The 18,981-nt window shown below is 43.4% G+C and overlaps 1 protein-coding gene across 2 annotated transcripts in view; it reads right to left on the bottom strand.

Moving 5' to 3' along the window:
• Nucleotides 1-3,333: 3,333 nt before the first annotated feature.
• The window catches only part of GRAP2 (GRB2 related adaptor protein 2), a 29,026-nt gene continuing 13,378 nt past the window's right edge, over nucleotides 3,334-18,981 (bottom strand). For both annotated transcript variants that reach the window (XM_033163026.1, XM_033163025.1), the window contains 6 exons: nucleotides 16,490-16,581; nucleotides 15,017-15,136; nucleotides 10,833-11,004; nucleotides 6,843-6,974; nucleotides 4,168-4,284; nucleotides 3,334-3,579 (listed from right to left, as the gene is read on the bottom strand). In XM_033163026.1, coding sequence (XP_033018917.1) covers nucleotides 3,400-3,579; nucleotides 4,168-4,284; nucleotides 6,843-6,974; nucleotides 10,833-11,004; nucleotides 15,017-15,136; nucleotides 16,490-16,581 — 813 coding nt within the window. In that variant the 3' untranslated portion in view covers nucleotides 3,334-3,399. The remainder of the gene's footprint in view (nucleotides 3,580-4,167; nucleotides 4,285-6,842; nucleotides 6,975-10,832; nucleotides 11,005-15,016; nucleotides 15,137-16,489; nucleotides 16,582-18,981) is intronic.

The following is an 18,981-nucleotide window of genomic DNA, read 5'->3' as shown; positions in this document are numbered from 1 at the left end:
GCACTGTGTCTTGTAATTGTTTATACAGGACAGGACATACCTACCTCCAGTGCTTTTTTCTGGGGGGTACGCATACCCCTAAACATTTTGTGAATCTTTGTACTTTTGTCCATTTACTGTATTTATTTCCCCCTATTTGAATTATAGAATGGTGATTTTCTTGAGTCAAAATGAGAGTACCTCTAAACATTTTTAAAGAAAAAAAGCACTGCCTACCCCTCCCCCAATATTTTATATTTAAGTTGGCATTCCTGCATTGTGGCTCTGTAGCAGCGCAAGCAAGCTGCAGAAGGACTCCATTTCCCCCCTGTGCCCGACTGTGAGAGAAGTATTACTCTACTGGCAGCACACAATAGCGTTGGAGTCTCCTTTAACATTAAAGCTTTCATTTAATTCCTTTTTATTAACCACAGGGACCCTGTAAATGAAAGTATGGATTTCTGTCATTCCAAGGGCAAAAAGGTAGTCTCAAGAACAACCCAGCTGAGAGCAATACTTAACAACCTGTGCTTTAACCAAACCTTCACTTACTATTAAAAGAATTAGCACTTTCTTACTAGCTTTTGTCATCTCGTTCCTGTGAGGAAAATTCCCTTTCATTCCCATGTACTCCCTCAGCTCTTATATGTTGTGTGTCACTGGTCTTCAACTGGTGGGTTGTAACTCACTATTGAGTCTGGCTTGAGCCAAGGTGGGTTGCAACCATGTAAATACAGTGCTAGTACCTCAGCTTACAGAAGCTTCAGGTTACAGTTGCTTCAGGTTACAGACTCCGCTAACCCAGTAATAATGCTTCAGGTTAAGAACTTTGCTTCAGGATAAGAACAGAAATCGTGCTCTGGCGGCACAGCAGCGGTGGGTGGTCCCATTGGCTAAAGTGGTGCTTCAGGTGAAGAACAGTTTCAGGTTAAGAATGGACCTGCAGAACGAATTAAGTTCTTAACCTGAGGTACCACTGTATATAGTAAAAGATGGAGAAATATGTCTCAAAATGAATGTTTAGGTTTAAATTGGGTCTTGGGTCCCGTGGATGATGAGTTTGAAGATATCTACTTTATATTACTCACATATGTCATTGCTGTTGGAGGAAAGTTCTCTAAACCAAACATTTCTTTCATGTTTGCTGCTGAAGGGTATGCAACATTACAAATCTGATCACAGCAGTATGCATATAAGCTTTAGTTGTGAGTGCTGGGAGTGGGGCGGGAATCACCTGATTTTACTTCTGTTTGCTTAGACTGACAATGGGTATGCCAATTTCATTAGGAACTAGCATGGTTTTGCTAGCTGATTTTTTTAATTTCAAATGAAATAATAGCTTAACACTTGATTATTACTTCCTGAATTGCTGAATGATATGATTGGGTGAACACAATTAGCTAAATTTCAGCTAAGATGCACAATTACTGCACTTCATGTTTTAGGATTTTTAAACTTCTTTTTTTTGTACTTATGACAACCCCAGTTGCCCTTTGGTTGTATATTTGCCGCTTTGTTTCAATACTGCTAAATAACCATCTTGATTCAAAGTAATAGAAACTCAATATATATTTTTAATGAGTATAACTTCATACATTCTCAGGATTACGGAGTAGCCCCTTCTGGGGCACTCCAACAGATAGAAATAATATAGCACTAAAATCTTTTTTGACAGCAAGTACATAGTTTGTCTTCACACAAAAAAGTCAGGGCTATGGATGCTGGGATGTAGTTGGATTATTGTCACCTAAGTAGGGTTGCCATGTGTCCTGTTTTTCCAGGACACACCCTCTTTTTCAGGGGTAAAATTCAAGATAAGTTGCATTCATTTGCTTTGAATGGCTGTCATAGCGTCCTCTTTTTTGCTCCTCAAAATACGGCAACCCTACCTATCAGGCAACAGGTAAAGACAACGGCCTTGCTTGTATATCATGCTAAGACAAACAGCCATGGGCATGAGTCCTCCCAGAAAAGAAAAACCTTTGTCAGAACTCATGATTAGTCTGGAGAGAACTAAACTACAAACATGGGTTTGGACAACATGCAAAACCAAGCTGTGGTTTAGCTCAGCATAGCAGTAGAACGACTGGGGAAGAGCAAAGCAACCACAATATCATGTCCCATAGCCCTTATGCTTGCATTAAACCATGGTTTGGCTTAGCATGACAAATGAACCAAGAGAAGCCCTAATGGATCAAGCCACCACCAACTGGTAGGAAAGCAATACATGTTTGCTGTATTGATTGGCCCTGTGTCTTTATGTGGATCCACATGGTTATTGAGACTAGATACACACAACAGTGATGGCACATCAAATGGCCCTAAACCAAATGGCAGCAATGCAAATTGCTCTACAGAAATGGGGCTCCTGCTGCTGACTACTGCAGAAGAGCTCTGTGAAGAAGAGCTTTTTTTTGTTCTCTAGCAAGTACTAGGGAAGCCCAAGCCCAATCCAAATTAAACACAAAACAGCAACAGCAGATCACAAGTCCAGTCCAAGACAACAGAATTGCAATGTTCTCAGATGATGAATTGCTGAACAAAGTAAGCATGCACATACACCTTTGCAACAGTCTTGAAAGGGCAACCAAACTAGAGAACAACAATGCAAAAATTTCTTACTTGGGGATTCTATAATCTTACAATAAAAGGGAATCAGGGTATGTAAATACATACCCAGAACAAAACAAAAACAGGAGTTGCACTGCATTTCCCCCCACTGGGAGTACTTTTCCCCGAGTTTGAAATGCAAATGACAGGTGTACTGATCTGTGAACTGAACACCGATTCAGTCTTTTGCCTGGCCTCTCCCTGTGTTTCAGGTGAGCAGTCTGAAGTTTAAAAATTAAATAAAATTCAAGAGCTGTATGTACACTTATAAAGTTAAACATACCTTCATCCACTTTTTAAAAATTAAAAGCAAACAATAAATTATAAAATAATTGAAAAGCTGTTCGAAGGAGGATACAATCAGAGTTGTACATTGAAACACAGGACTGACTGGTCTCTGAACTCAAGATGGTGACATAAAAAGCTCAAATTATGTACATCTGTATGCATTCTTAGAAGACGGAACTGCACCCAATTGACATGAAGTTTCATAGTTCACCTGTAGCAGTCAAACAGCTATGAAGCTGGGATGGCGCAGAGGGTACTTAAGGTGAAACCAAAACTTCCTCTGAAGAATTGCCTAAGAAATAGCCACTGAAAGCAAGATGCATGTTAACTTAGATCTGTGAAATGAGACACAGTGCATAGGAAGTTAAGTGAACTCTTTTAGACAACCTAAGGCTTTTGCTACCATTAAGAGCAAAAAATTAAATTTATTAAATTTAATTTAATATTGAGTGATGAATAGCTGGTGCTATGATTGCCCATGAAAGCTATTGATAAGATGGCGCAGTCACAAACCATGTAGATTTACCAGGACATTGGCCCTACATAGTTGGCAGGAAAGAGACCCAATTTTCCATGTAAAGAGCCTTTCCACCAGAATGCATCAGAGTTGTCCAGGACTTCAATGACGTCTCCAGCGTAGAAACCTAGCTCATCATGCTCCACTGCCTCAAAGTCATACAAGGCACGGACCCATCGTGTTCGCTAATAACAGAGGAAGACAAAGGAAAGTGTCAGCTGTAAGATAACATGCCCCCACCAAATCACGGATGGCCTTTCTAACTAGCTATATTTGCACAATAAGTACAGGAGTGGTTGAGTCTCGTTTGTTGAACAGAGTGCACTTCCTCCTTCAAGGCTGCACGTCTGTTGCATAGACATACCCAACAAATGAAATATTTTGTTTTGGGGAAAATAAGATGCTTGTCCTAGATAGCCATCAGTTCCCCAATACCTTTGTATTCTTTATGGTTTCCCCCTTTTTTCTTGGTTGACCATGGACTCAGGCTGTCTTTTTACAAAAAATATATATGTAAGGAGCTTTGTATATTGTAAACTATTTAAAATGTCACAGCTTTATCTAAAAAATAAAGTGATGTTACTACTCCTTTCCCACAATGGATCTAACAAGAGAACCAAGTTCCTAAACTTGGATAAAAGTTTAGCATAACTTTTATTTTGAAGTGGCATATGCAAAATAATACATGTAGTGTTGCTCTTTGAATAGGAATGTGCCTCACATTCACCTAGACCTAGATTCTGCCTCTCAAGAAAGACAGGTACCTGCCATACCTGTGGTTGCTGTGCTGGATCGGTGTGTCTCCGGAACATAGATGGTCCACTCCCTTCTCCATGGTGTCTTTGGCTCTGAGATGTATCTTGAATGTCCAGACTCCTGCCACGTCGGTCCTAGAATGCGAAGAGAATAAGATAATGATGAATCTGTTCTATTGGGGATCTGATACTTTCTTTTTCTTAAATAATTTTTATTAAATTTTACATCCATTCTTTTATACATCCATTCTTATTCATCTCTTATACATATTTTTGACTTCCCTCAACCGCTTCTCAGGATTTTCAAATTTTCTAATTTCTTACTGTATTTCCAACTTCACTATTATTTTTTGTCACAACAGTTAATTACTACCACCCAAAATTATTTCCATAATATTTCCTAAATTTAACCTTACAAAACTTCTTGTAGGCCTATTAGCGTGATTTGTTGTTTACAATTGTCTTTCAAATATTTCTCAAACTTAGTCCAATCCTTCAGGAATTCCTGTTCCCTCCGGTTTCGAACTCTTCCTGTCATCTTATCTAAGTCTGCATGGTCCATTAATTTTGTCTGCCATTCTTCCATTGTCGGTAATTCTTCTTGCTTCCAGGGGATCTGATACTTTCATAGTTACCTGCTGTACAGGAAAGACTTCGGCTATGTACACACTGGTGGCTTAAAACACAGTGAGATTGTTTCCTCCTGCTGTTTTTCAAGTCTTATTAGCACTTTTCTGCACACATCAGAGAGAGGAAAAGGAAGTCCTCAGCCAATGTGCATTACCTGTTTGGTTCCCCTGCATCTGCAACTCCCTGCCTCCGCCATGTACTCCTTTTGTGAAGCTTTCATCTGCACATGTGCCATGGCTGTATCAAATGTACACACCTCAGCTTAATTTCAAAGTGAATGTGTCTTATGTTTTCAAATTGGATGGAAGCAGGAGAATTTCTCAAGAAACTGTAGTGTACGTATGAATTGTGGCCAATGTCATGTGTACTCAGCTTCTAACACCAGCAGTGGGACTGGGCACTGGAGCCAGAGTAACCAGTGATGTGTACACAGCATTTATTACAATTTCTGTCACACAATGGAACATTTATGTAGTGAATGGCATTGAGTTTTTGTGCCTGGTTATTTATTTATGTTTTAAACTGGACAACCCGGAAATCCCGTTCCCATTTTTCTTTGAGGCTGCAAACACTTCCATCTCTGTGCAAAATGCTTGTCTACACTGCAGGGGTCACTGCAGTTTGCTTTTGCTTTAGGCAGAAAAATGTCCTGGGCCAGCACTGAGCAGTGTCTTACATCAGCTTTATCAAATGCCACTTATTAGATGCCTGTACTATTGCACTGTGTGGGAAGCAATCAGAGGTGTGGCACATTCCATCACTGTGTCAAATATATTGCCCAATTTGGAGTAAAGCTTTTGTCAGGAAGGTTTGTTGTTTACACCTATCCACTGAAACAGCTTTTACCAACCCAGCACCTTCCAGATGTTTTTGACTGTAACTCCCATCAGCCCCAGCCAGCACAACTATGCTGGGCTGTGGCTGATGGGAGTTGAAGCCCAGACTGGGGGGCGCCAGGCTGATGAAAGATGTACTGAAGGCAGGCAGGCTCTATTGTCCATAAAATAACTACTGCCCTTTAGAACTGCTAAGATTATTGTTTGTAGCACTGGAAGTATTTTCCAATTTCCTCTCAGTAAATGTAACATTTCAAACTGCCCCTGAAGGTGTCTTACCTGCCTTTCAGCCAGCACAAAAGGTCAATGCGACTCAGTGCAGATATGTATGTCAATTGTTCCTCACTAGAGATGTTAAGAGTGAGTCAAAATCAGTTTGACTTTAAACCAGGTGTGCGTGTAGTTCACGTTTCTGCTTGATGTCAGACATATGACTCATACATAGTTAGCATGGTTGTTTTTGATGAGATATAGCCTCCATCCTTTAATAGAGGCCAATCTTGAATTGTGTACACATAGCGTAGTTTAGGGCATGTTTACTCTATTATAAGAACACCCTTTCCTTGGTGGAACATTCTAAGTTGCAGTATTTCCAGCTTTAGGTGGGAGCCGCCAGCTCTTTCTCCAGTATGTGACTCCCCCCCTCCCCCCCGATCAGATAGGATTCTCAGATATTTCTTTTACATGCATCCTTCTGATTGCTGCTGCCACATGGACAACCTGGAGAAGAGCCAGGGGGGAAACACACTATTTAATATATTTTGTATGTTCTGAGCTGCACAGTTATGCCTAAAAGATTGGCAAGAAATTTATTTTGAGGCTAGGTGTATCAATTCCCACCACAGCTCAGCATGACCGAGTGTAATCTCAAGATCATTCAGGAAGACATGCAATAAAAAAAGAAGAACCTGTTGGGTCAGACCAAAGGTCTAGCTTAGTCTAGCATCTTGTTTTCAGGCTATGTAAACACTATAGCTTTAAAGGACTTAAGAAGTGCATTTCCCCTCCAAAAAAAGAATAATGGGAGCTGTCATTTGTTAAACGGTGCTGGGAGTTGTAGTTCTGTGGTGGGTAAACTGCAGTTCCCAGGTTAGTTTGTGAAGTAGGGATATGTTTTGAATGTTCTTTAAAGTTACGGTGCATATGCAGCCTTGGAGTGCCTAGCCAGATGTCTATGGGAAGTCTGCAAGCAGGACAGAGCAACTCAGGTCCAGCTCTTTCTGTTACCTGCTTATGCTGCCAAGATGCTGATTGATCCACATCTTTGTTATGCCCTGATGCTCCTGCTTCTTTCCCATGTCCTCCATTCAGGTGAAGCACTTCCTGTGTCCTTTTAGCCAGGTTCCATACAGCGGCTTCCTGGAAAGAAAGAGGTTTATCCTGTTATGTTTTGTTCTTCCTTCTAGGTATTCTTTCCCAGAGTGCTTCCAGATAAGGGCTTCATATCACAAAGGGATAACTCAGAACCATTCCCACCTCCCACCCCCTTTGTGCATGATTGGCACCTTAGCTTCCACACATTCCATTTTCTTAAGGCATGGATATTCATCGCTATTCTGACAGTTACTATTGACACCACTGGGCAGAACTCAATGGAATTTATTCAATCTGCTGTTGTTGTTTTTGTCCCTCACCTCATTTATTGTCATGTCTAAAGCATGAGATAGTGTCCAAAAACATTCGTAGCTGCAGCTTATCTGAGACCTTGTGCTGAGAAATCTGACATGTTCAGACCCTTTACTGCCCCCTTGATACTAGAAACAATAGGTAATACAGTACTGCTTTACTAAAGCTAAGGAGGTGCAGACCTGATCAGCAACTTGGATGGAGAACCCCAGTAATCTACACACATACAATGAACGTGTGTGTGTGTGTGTGTGTGTGTGTGTATAAACTTAATATTTTACATGATAGGCAGTTTATGTAATAAACATGTGCGAAGGAGACTCATTTCTTTAAAGACATGGCACAGATTCACCACAAAGCCATGGTCAATTGTTAGATTTAATTTTTTAATAATAGTTTTTGCGCTCAACTTTTTTTTTGCAAGTTGTGGCATATTTAACTCTTTGGAAAACTCCGGCATTTTTCATAGGGTTTAATCACAAAGAGACAGCTTCAGAAATGTCTAATCTTAATCATTAGTGATTTGAACTGTGTTTCAAAATTAAGCTTTTTAGGCTTAATTTGTCTTTGCAACTGGATCTGCCAATATTTCTACAGATCCTGCAATCCTAACAAGCATATACAACAGTGGAGTCAGAAAGAAAGTCCTTTAATTTATGTATATGTTGGTTGTGTCAGCTGTCAGCTTTGCTTCCTGGTGTTTTCACACTTGAGGTTTAAATCACCTTTGAGCCTCTCTTGTTCTGCTTATGCTAGCCAGGGATCCTTGCCAATGCAGCAGAAGAGATAGCGGATAAAGATGCTTTTGTAATGCAAATTGGCAGTTCAGATTCACATAGGCTTTTTATTTGCAATACAAAATGAAGGAAGCAAAAATGGTTTAAGGCAAATACAGAGAGGGGTTGCCAGGTACTAAAAGGAATTGAGGCACAGAGATCCTCTGTTCTAATGTGGATAGTAAGCTTCCTGTGTTGTCCATATGACATTCTCTCCCAAATCACTGTCTTCCTACAATTTTCCCTCCCTCAGTCAAGATTTTTTTCATATCCTTTCCTTTTTAGAATATTCTTGGTATGAAAAAATCCTTCAGCCCCAACACTGTCTCTTACTGGCTATACAGTATGTAGAGCTGGGTAAGCAAGGGCCACATTCCTTTCTGGCTAATCTGAGGGCCACATGCCAGTGCTGAGAAGAGCAATGGATGTTTGTTTTATACACTATTTATTTATAAGCTGTCCATTTGGCTGGGTTCCCCCAGCCATTCTGTGCAGCTCCCAACAGAATATTAAAAACACAATAAAACATCAAACATTAAAAACTTCTTTAAACAGGGTTGCCTTCAGATGTCTTCTAAATGTCAGATAATTGTTTATTTCCTTGACATCTGGTGGGAGGGCATTCCACAGGGCAGGCACCACTACCGAGAAGGCCTTCTGCCTGGTTCCCTGTAACCTCACTTCTCGAAGTGAGGGAACCACCAGAAGGCCCTCAGAGCTGGACCTCAGTGTCTGTGCCGAATGATGGGGGTGGAGACGCTCCTTCAGGTATACTGAGCTGAGGCTGTTTAGGGCTTTAAAGGTCAGCACCAACACTTTGAATTGTGCTCGGAAACGTCCTGGGAGCCAATGTAGGTCTTTCAGAATTGGTGTTATATGGTCTCGGCGGCCATATACCCAGTCACCAGTCTAGCAACCGCATTCTGAATTAATTGTAGTTTCCTGGTCACCTTCAAAGGTAGCCCCATGTAGAGCATGTTGCAGTAGTCCAAGCAGGAGATAACCAGAGCATGCACCACTCTGGCAAGACAGTCTGCTGGCAGGTAGGGTCTCAGCCTGCGTACCAGATGGAGCTGGTAGACAGTTGTCCTGGACAAAGAATTGACCTGCGCCTCCATGGACAGCTGTGAGTCCAAAATGACTCCCAGGCTGTGCACCTGGTCCTTCAGGGGCACAGTTACCCCATTCAGGAACATGGAGTCCTCCACATCTGCCTGCCCCCTATCCCGCAAAAACAGGACTTCTGCCTTGTCAGGATTCAACCTCACTCTGTTCGCCGCCATCCATCCTCCAACTGCCTCCAGACACTCATACAGGACTTTCACCGCCTTCACTGGTTCTTATTTAAAAGAGAGGTAGAGCTAGGATTGTACACCAGGATTTTTTCCACTCACACACCCCTTGCTGTCCTCCTGGCAAATAAGAAGCATTCTCAAAGTTCAACGATTCTAGGCAAGCAAAGACACTTGAGGAGACTGCAAAGCAGGGCAGGTGCCGGGTGTGGTTTGGGGTGAGTCCTGACACTCGAACTCAGGATGCAAGGGAGAAACATGCTAAAAGGAAGGCACGCTTTGCAAATCCACACCGTGATCAACTCCCGCCTGGAAACCAATGTCCCCACTGTGGAAGGATGTGTGGATTCAGAATTGACTTATGGACTCATTGTTAAAACCGTGTTTATGGAAGACAATCTGACGAGTGATCGCCAAAGAAGATCCTTGACTTAAGACAGTCAGATGCTTTCATGCTTCTTTTCTAATTGAATAATCCCTGATGCAAATACTTGATGCTATTTACCCGTCTTTTCACACAAATGTACTTCTTTACTTTCTAAGAAAGTGTTTTTAAAAAATGGATATAACTGGCTGGAAAGAGGTCAGCGACATGATCCTCTCTGCCAGGTGTGTCATTGCTTCTCTTTGAAGCAGATAAGGAAGTGCTCGTCCTCCCTGCACAATGTGGGTTACAAAACTTCCTTGCTATTGTGGGCACAATCTATTTTCTGCTTTGCCTCAGCATTCACATCCTGGTAATTTAATATCAGAGTCCACATCCTGGTTAAGCAGGGCTCTCTGGTTACTGTAGTTACCGTACCTCCTCCTTCTCAGTACTGCGCTGTGAGTAATGGTTTACAACCTGCGGTCTGTTGTTTCTTTGTTCTTCTGGCACAGACTGAAACAAGCTGCCAGCAACGTGGGATCTTCCTACATCCCAGGGTTACCTTTTGTGCTCTGGTCACACCCACACACCATACATTTTAAGCACACTTAGCAAACTGAGGTTTCTAGGATTCTCCTTGATTATTAAGGTGGTATAAGAGTGATTCAATGTGCGGTGTGGATGTGACATTTCTCTCCTCTTTTCAGTGCTCCATTCATTCTGGGTTGTTTTTTTAATCACTATGCTTAAACCATGCCTCTTGTCTCCGACCTCAATGCCTCCTTTGCATTTTGTGTTGATTGCTGCTGTAAGGAGTAAAATAAATCAAAACAGAAGATGACAGTGAAATGAGATTTTCAGCTTCAACAAAAAGCGTATCCTTTCAATGAACCAGCATGAATGCTCTTCCCATAGTTCCACCACAGTCCCCACCTTCTATTCCATTGAAGACCTTTATTTTTAGGCAAGCCTTCCGGGGGGGGGGGGGGCAATTCCCAGGCATGCACATTGTCAAATTTCATGAATTTTACTACATTGCTTGGTCTGGAAAGGCCACTTCCTGGTTCACTTATAAATGTCTTCATAAACATCAATTGATTCATATGTACTACTCATTCACCCTGGTTCTGTAAAAACAGAGCTGCTTGAGATTTACCTGCTGTTCTTTCTGGGTCTCATCCCGCAGGAAGATCTGTGCGTGTCTGGAGATGGAAGAAGTCTTGTAGAATTCCACAAGTTTATTTAGTGACGGGAACTTTTCGCTCCACAAAAAGTAGTTGCCCTTTGGGTCCCTCATCACTTTAAAGTGCTGCACGTTCTCTTCATGCCTGGGTACCAAAGGGAGAAAACAAAACATTTGACAACAGTCCGGGATTCCCACTCATTTAATTTGTAAATGGTTTTGTTTTGCTTTGTATCCTACGTTAATGACATTCAGAAAGGAAACATTTTGGATGAAAAGCTGTTTTTGGAGCAGTTGTGAAAATGCTTCCAGCGCTGGCAGAAACCAGCATGGGATATAAGAGCACTAAAGCTATGCTTAAAATCCTTAGCATTTAGAGGCCTTTGAAAGGCCTTTATGAAGAGCAATGGTGCTGTATTAATGAAAATGGTCAGTCAGGCCCTCTTACTAAATATTTAATCACACAAATCATCAAGGCAATTTTGAATTAACATCCATCACCAGAGGAGACATGACAGGGCAGTAACTTCCTAGGCATCTGTTGTTCTAATAAAGCTAAACCAATGTAATACAAGTCTATTTAAACCAATGGCCAATATGAAGCCCACTAACACAAGCATCAGTGCTCCCATGAATAGCATGTATTGTGGCCTTGAGGCGGGAGGAGCTTCCCTGCCCCTGTTATAAAAGGTAGGGCAGAAGGAAACTATCTTCATGGTTTCTGCATTGCCAAATACAGGAAGGAAAGTCCTTGCTCTTACATTGGTTAGGTCATATTTGAGAATAAGCTGGGTCACTTGGAGGAACCATAGATCAGTGGCAGAGCACATGCAGGTTAGGCCAAACCCAGCTTGAAAGTGCCTGGGGCAGGACCATCCATTGGCTACCCATACTTTGCTGTTAGTGGGACGCCATTCTGGCCTCCTCCGTGTTTTAAGCTTCTCTCAATGCCTTCTCTCAATGCAAATAGAAGGGGAAGAAATTGAGGCAGTGAGAGATTTTACTTTCTTGGGTTCCATGATCACAGCAGACGGTGACAGCAGTCACGAAATTAGAAGACACCTGCTTCTTGGGAGAAAAGCAATAACAAACCTAGACAGCATCTTCAAAAGAAGAGACATCACCTTGCCGACAAAGGTCCGTATAGTTAAAGCTATGGTTTTCCCAGTAGTGATGTATGGAAGCGAGAGCTGGACCATAAAGAAGGCTGATCGCTGAAGAATTAATGCTTTTGAATTATGGTGCTGGAGGAGACTCTTGAGAGTCCCATGGACTGCAAGAAGATCAAACCTATCCATTCTTAAGGAAATCAGCCCTGAGTGCTCATTGGAAGGACAGATCCTGAAGCTGAGGCTCCAATACTTTGGCCACCTCATGAGAAGAGAAGACTCCCTGTAAAAGACCCTGATGTTGGGAAAGATGGAGGGCACAAGGAGAAGGGGGCGACAGAGGATGAGATGGTTAGACAGTGTTCTTGAAGCTACCAACATGAGTTTGACCAAACTGTGGGAGGCAGTGGAAGACAGGAGTGCCTGGCGTGCTCTGGTCCATGGGGTCACGAAGAGTCGGACACGACTAAACGACTAAACAACAACAACAACAACTTTGCTGTTAGTGGGACACCACTCTGGGCTCCTCCCTGTTTTAAGCTTCTCTCAATGCCTGTTGCTAAAGCAGCTGAAGGAGTAGCCTAAGAGCGAGTGGAGCAACTGAACTGCTCCCTATCATTTGAATTGCTGCCAGTTTTGTCTTGTGCTTGTTTACCTGCCTTCAGCAACTCAGCAGGCAAAGTCAGGTTCCCACCCACATCAGTTTCTTCCTGTTTTAAGTTGCTGCCTGACAGTGTCTGAGCCTGTATGGTTAAGAGTGCTAGACTAGGATCTCAGAGGCCAGGGTTTAAAACTCCTCTAAGCCATGAAGCTTTGTGGATGACCTTGGGTCAGTCACTATCTCTCAACCTAATCACAGAAATATCATAGATGGGATCCTGAGGACCATCTAGTCCAACCCCCTGCAATGCAGGAATATGCAGCTGTCCCATCCAGGGATCAAACCTGCAACCTTTGGCGTTATCAGCACCATGCTCTAACAAACTGAGCTATCCAGGCTCTACTTCATACAGGCTGCTGTGAAGATCATATGGAGGAGTATGATGCCTCAAGCTCCTTGAACAAATGAATAAATGTAGTAAATCAATAACTAAAATAATTTGTCCAAAGGCAACGGCTATGGGAGTCTTCTTGTTCAGGGTGATCATTTGATACAGTGAACAGTATTTCTCAAAATCTACAGGTGGCTTGGGGCTAGTGTCACATGCCTCAGCTTCAAACACTGGCAGTGGGAGCACAGTGGAGCCAAAATAAATGGTAATGTGTACATACCCCAACAATGTCCGGAGGGACTCAAGGTTCCCACCTCTGATTTAATGGGGTGGTTCTGCTCCATGTCTCAGCTTATTATATATTTGTATGTTGTACAGGCTGAAATAACATTACGTTTATTTCAGCCTGTATGTCGTTAGCTTGATTGATTGGCTGTTATTTCAAAGAGGGCTTCGTGCTGCTACTGTAGAGATGGTTGCTATTTACCTGTTATTGTTTTATGTTTCATTTCGCTTTGGTTTTATTGTTGGAAGTCATGTTGTGTGCTTTGGCAAAGAGGCAACTCATAAACATTTGAAAAGATGGAATAATGGTCTACCTGGGAAAGAGGAAGCATCACACAGCCACTTTTGAGAGATGCTGTGCTCTGTTTTCAATTACAAAAGGATGGCTGTGGTGGAGTGGGGAGGGAGGGAGGCTGAGAGGGGGAAAAAAACCCATTTCAGCATGCAAGACAGGACTATAAGGTCCATACTGGGCAAGAAGGCTGCTGATCTTTTTTGATTTATCATTTATTTATATATTGCTTTGTAGGCGAATCTTGCAAAGCAGTTTATGTAGAACAGGTAAAACAGTAAGCATCACTCAAAGCTATATAAACAGCCAAGGCAAGGTTTCTTGGGGAGCTGCGGTGGGGTGGGGGGCTTTTTAGAAAAAAAACAAAATCTCTCTCTCTCCCAGGGCAAGATGGTTCCTTGGGCAGCTTTGCGGTGATGCCTGTGAGAGGGAGAGGCCACCTCAGGTAAACTACTGAGAGCTAGATGGTGGAGAGCTCTCTAGGCTGTTGTAGCTTCTCTCCCTCTCAGGGCAAGATGGCCTTGCATTGGGGGTTCTTTGTTTTTTGTTTTATTATGTATTCTGTGCTCTCGTTTTGTGTTTTTATGCTGCGAACTGCCCTATGATCTTCAGGTGAAGGGTGGTATACAAGTTTACTAAATAACAGTAAAAATAAGGATAAATTTCCCCCGGCTGAGCTGCAATTCCCACCATCCTTAGCAAACTACAGATGACCTGCAGCCAGCATGAGAGCCTCCTTCTCCAACTAAGTTCTCTCAGAAATATAGGATACTTCCCCATCAAGTCATAATATTGCAAATAGTTAATTTCTGCAAACATTAGCAGCAGGACTTTTAATTTACTGGATTTCCCCTTCAAAGCACAAATCTGTATTAATGGGGGTGGGGAATACAGGCTGCTGTTTTGATATTGATGACATTGTGTGAACATAAAAGTAAGAACAGCTACAATAATAGGAGGGGAAATAAGGTGTGGGTCTGGTATAGGTTGAGCTCTGCTCGAACACTAGAGCTACAGTGGGCAGCTGCATGTCAGGGTTCAGTCCTCAGGTCTGGAAACAGGGCTACCTTGGAAGAAGAGGAGGAAGAGGAGAAGCAGGACCCCCCAACAGAAGACCATACTGCCAGTGACCCCGATTCACCTTTGGACCAAGACATTTCAGTCACAGGACTGGAGGTCTCCGTCCAGACCAGTCGCCTGGGTCCCCGGTTGGCTCTCTGAATATGTAATACATACTAAAGTATAGGATTGCACTGTTTATATGTTTTTATTGGCTGATGTTTTTATATTGTAAGCTATTCTGTCAGGCCTCGTTGGAAGCAGATAGCAGGATAACAGATTAGTAATTAAACAGATCTTCTTCATATAGAGAAACTGAAAGCAGGCCTGTTTAAAGATGTCAGCTGGAGGGAGACCTTCTCAGTCCCAAACATCAGTCTTTCCTAAAAGGTAGGTAAGAAGGCTACAAAGCACAAGTACCTGACAGAGATGGAGAAGTCGCCTGGACGGTTCTGAGTAGCTCGGACGATGAAGGAGCCCACTTTGTTCCCCTTGAGCATATTCTCTGCCTTGTGGCGGGATACTTCTTCATGGAACCAGCTGAAAAGTGCAACAGATTGCATTCATGGAGATGAATGTAGGTGGTGAAGAGAGAGAGAGAGAGAGATTTTTTTTTTTTTTACAGTGAGCCAGGTAAAGAAAGGAGGGTACAATGGCAGAAAATGCCACATGACCCATTCTGAAATAGAACAACCCAGCTATTTGCTAAAGGAAAAACTGAGTAAAAATAAGTAAATGCACCCCTCTTTTGGAAACCCCAAACTCCAGCATGTGCTGCTTTCACAAAAATCAAGAAAGCCTCTTTCAAGTGGCGATGATACCAGGGCAGGACATGGGGGCAGAAGTCCAGGGCCCCACTCACCAGAATGAGCAGGTGGGCCCCTGCATGTTGTGGGGCTGGCATATGCTATACACAGGGCCATCCAAAAGAGGGGGGGGGAAGGGGGAGGCCATTAATTCAAGGGTTTCAACATTCACAGTGTTTTAAAGCTCAGAAAATGGAAGTATGCCATTCCTATTGTTAAATGTCATGACTATATGTAGTATGTCCCTGTATATCATCCTTAGATCCATGTGTAGAGACTCACAGTTCAGAAGGCTCATAAAACTGAGCTTATATCACCCTAACATACAACCCAAGGCACAGGTAATTGCAAGAGAAAAATGGATGAATCTTGTTTAAAAATGAAATGAAATATAGGCCTGCATTTTGTTTTTTGAGTTCTCACCCTTCAGCTGCCAGCAGATGAAACGGCTCTATACAAAAAGGTCCTTTTGGTTCCATCCAGCAGGGGCCAGTGGTGCAACACATACAAGCCAACGGCAATCCCCCAGATCCTACAAACATTGTACCTAGCACACCTGCTCCAGGTTAATAATATGCCAATAATTATTTAGAAGTCTGCACTGCCACGCATGTAGTCTACTGAAGTCAAGCCACCAGGTTTACTCTCTGCTACAACACAGTACTTTTTACATAAAAAGGATGCAAAGTAGTTTGATTGTCGCTGTTGTCTTTAATAAACTTGCATATGGTATACCACAGCATATGAGCACAAGAGGCTGAGAAGTTTATGCCTGGGCACTGTGAACCTGGTTTAATTAGCAGCTTTGGTGCAAACCATAATTTACTTAAGGACTGCTAAAGTAGGATCCTGCACTTAACAAATGACTGAGGTGTCCCTCTCTGCCTCATGCACACAATAAATCCTCTTTTTACAATGGAGCAGATGCACAGGGCTGAAGATCAAAATAAGCATCACTTTAATTGCGTTTCTAGCAGGAGATTTCAAAATGTTAATTCTAGGAACACCCTTACCCCTGACTTTCACCAGGACCGCAGTGTACAAGGAAACATTCAAGTTAAACAGCTAGAAGAGTTGACATACTTACCTGGGACTGTGAAAATCTATGAAATTCTTTGGGACATATCCTTCATAACTATTCAGCTCAGCCTTGTACCACTCTTCCTTAGAGCTTAAAATCTGTGCACCAAAAGGAGAGTCAGTATTAGTTTAAAAGACATATAGGTCTTATGCTACCCAGGTTTTAAATGTCCCATGTCCCCCTCCTGGCACACTCCCCACTGTTAGGCATTTGTCAACTTGTCTGCAGGGTTCTGAACCAAGCTTCAGCAGTTCTCTGGGAAAAAACCTCAATTCTCTCTCCTTAGAGCAAGTGTAGGAAAACTGGCCCTCCAGGTGCCGCTGAACTACAACTCCCACCATCCATGGCTATGCTTGCTGGGGCTAATGGAAGTTGTAGTTCAGCAGCACCCAAAAGGCCGAAGGTTCCCCATACCTGCTTTGTAGAAATGGAATGGCACAGCCACTGTGCCTGAGAGCCCATTTCATGCAGTTTGCATGTGAAGGGTGCTCTACCCAGTCAAGGGACAGTGGAGATGCGCTATTGTCCCTGTTGCAGAGGATGCATGACATCTTCCCATCCCCAGTGTTTACACATTCGGTGTGAATGTCTGCAGGTGAAAAGCCCATGCACTTAGATCTCTACATGCCTGGGCTTCCCTAGTAGAACCCTGACTGCACAGGATTCCGGCTCCTGTGGGAACCTACCCATGTAGAGGTATAAATGCTCAGGCTCTCCTCCTGCAGATGTTCATGCCTAATGTGTGGATGGTGGCGCTGGCAATGGTGTAACCCTGCTGCCCCTTTTATAACGCAATAAAATGTATGAAGGGTGCTGAAGTGTTCACAAGATACAAGGAAGCAACTCCAGTAATAGAAGCAAGGTTCCCAAAATAAAGGCAGAGTGGGGGTGTTGAGGACATGTCCTCAAAACATGTCCTAACTGGAACCTATCCAGATTAGGAAACAGGCTTCGAAACATTTCCCAGACACTGATTGGTTAACTGCTGAAAAAATGGTTCAAGGGGCGATAACCCCTCTCCTTAAAGTGGTATGTATAGGGCAGGGGTCAGCAAATTTTTTCAGCAGGGGGCCGGTCCACTGTCCCTCAGACCTTGTGGGGAGCCAGACTATATTTTGGAAAGAAAAAAAAGTGAACGAATTCCTATGCCCCACAAATAACCCAGAGATGCATTTTAAATGAAAGCACACATTCTACTCATGTAAAAACACTAGGCAGGCCCCACAAATAACCCAGAGACGCATTTTAAATAAAAGGACACATTCTACTCATGTAAAAACATGCTGATTCCCGGACCGTCCGCCGGCTGGACTTTCAGTTTATGCTTCATTTGATGCCTTAACAATGCTTTGCCTTGACAGAATATAGACATCTTCAGGAGTCAAACACACAAACATATACAGACACTTGGCCAGTGTGGAAGACTTCTGCAAGACTCATCAGCTGCACTGGACTTTGCTGAGTGGCAGTGTATAGACTATCTCAGTAAATTGGTTTCCTTGTTTAACAGTTGCTGCTGTTTGTTAGTGACTAATTACAGTGCTACTTCAGTCCTGCCGGATAACGCAGCTTTTTCAGCCTGCACACAGATATGGTCACTCAGCCACAGAGACAACAGACCCCCTCCTCTGTCCTGAAGTGGTAATCTCACATTACAGTACAACAGACATTATTTTCTGATCCGCAAGTGGTGCAGGCCCAGGGATTTTAAGGCTGCCACGGGGGGCAGGGGGGGACAACTACTCCCTAGTCGCTGCCTGCTGTCTGCAGGGAAGCATAATGACCGCTCACCACATCAAATGGGGGGGGTGTGACTTTTACGTGGTCGCACGCAGCTCCCTTAGGTCCCATTGCTGCTCCTGGTAGTTCGGACTGGCCTCTTCCTCCCCAGGCTGGATACCTGGAGGTCTCCGCCTACCTCCGCCAATTGCCCTAACCCCTCCTGGGGAGGCGTTGCCAGGGGGCTGGCAACCCTGCCCACACTACAGAAGGTGAATCTTACCTGCGAAGCGGCAGTCGGCTCCAGAGCTTCTCCCACCCTCCACTCCCTCAATTAAGTCTTTTTGGCAGGTTAACCTCTTCTCCACAGGTACGCAGGCGCTGCTATGTCAAGGCCACTGTTGAAGGGTCGGAAAGGAATTTTCCTGCATTGGCAGGTTTCGCCTTTCCTGTAGCAATACGTCACAACTTTGGCGGTTTCAGGCCTTGGGCGGAATCCTTTAGTCTATCTTCATAAATGGGGGGGGGGGGCATGAGGCGGTGACCCACGCCCCCCTTTGCAGCGGTGATACCAGGGTTCCCCGTTAAAGGGGTCTTGGGGGGAGGCATTGACCATACGCCGAGAGGTTGTCATTGCCATCCCCCTCCAGTGGCCGCGAACGGGGGGGGGGGGCTCTCTGCTTGAACATATGTTCTCCAGAGCCAGCCCAATCCCCACACATTCTGGATAACCCTGAAGTCTCCCAGATCCCCGGCTGGGGACTGGGAAGGATAAACGC

This window comes from Lacerta agilis, chromosome 10, assembly GCF_009819535.1.
Source record: "Lacerta agilis isolate rLacAgi1 chromosome 10, rLacAgi1.pri, whole genome shotgun sequence".
In the NCBI taxonomy this organism is placed as follows: Eukaryota; Metazoa; Chordata; class Lepidosauria; order Squamata; family Lacertidae; genus Lacerta; species Lacerta agilis.
This window is presented reverse-complemented; position numbering and strand designations above follow the sequence as displayed.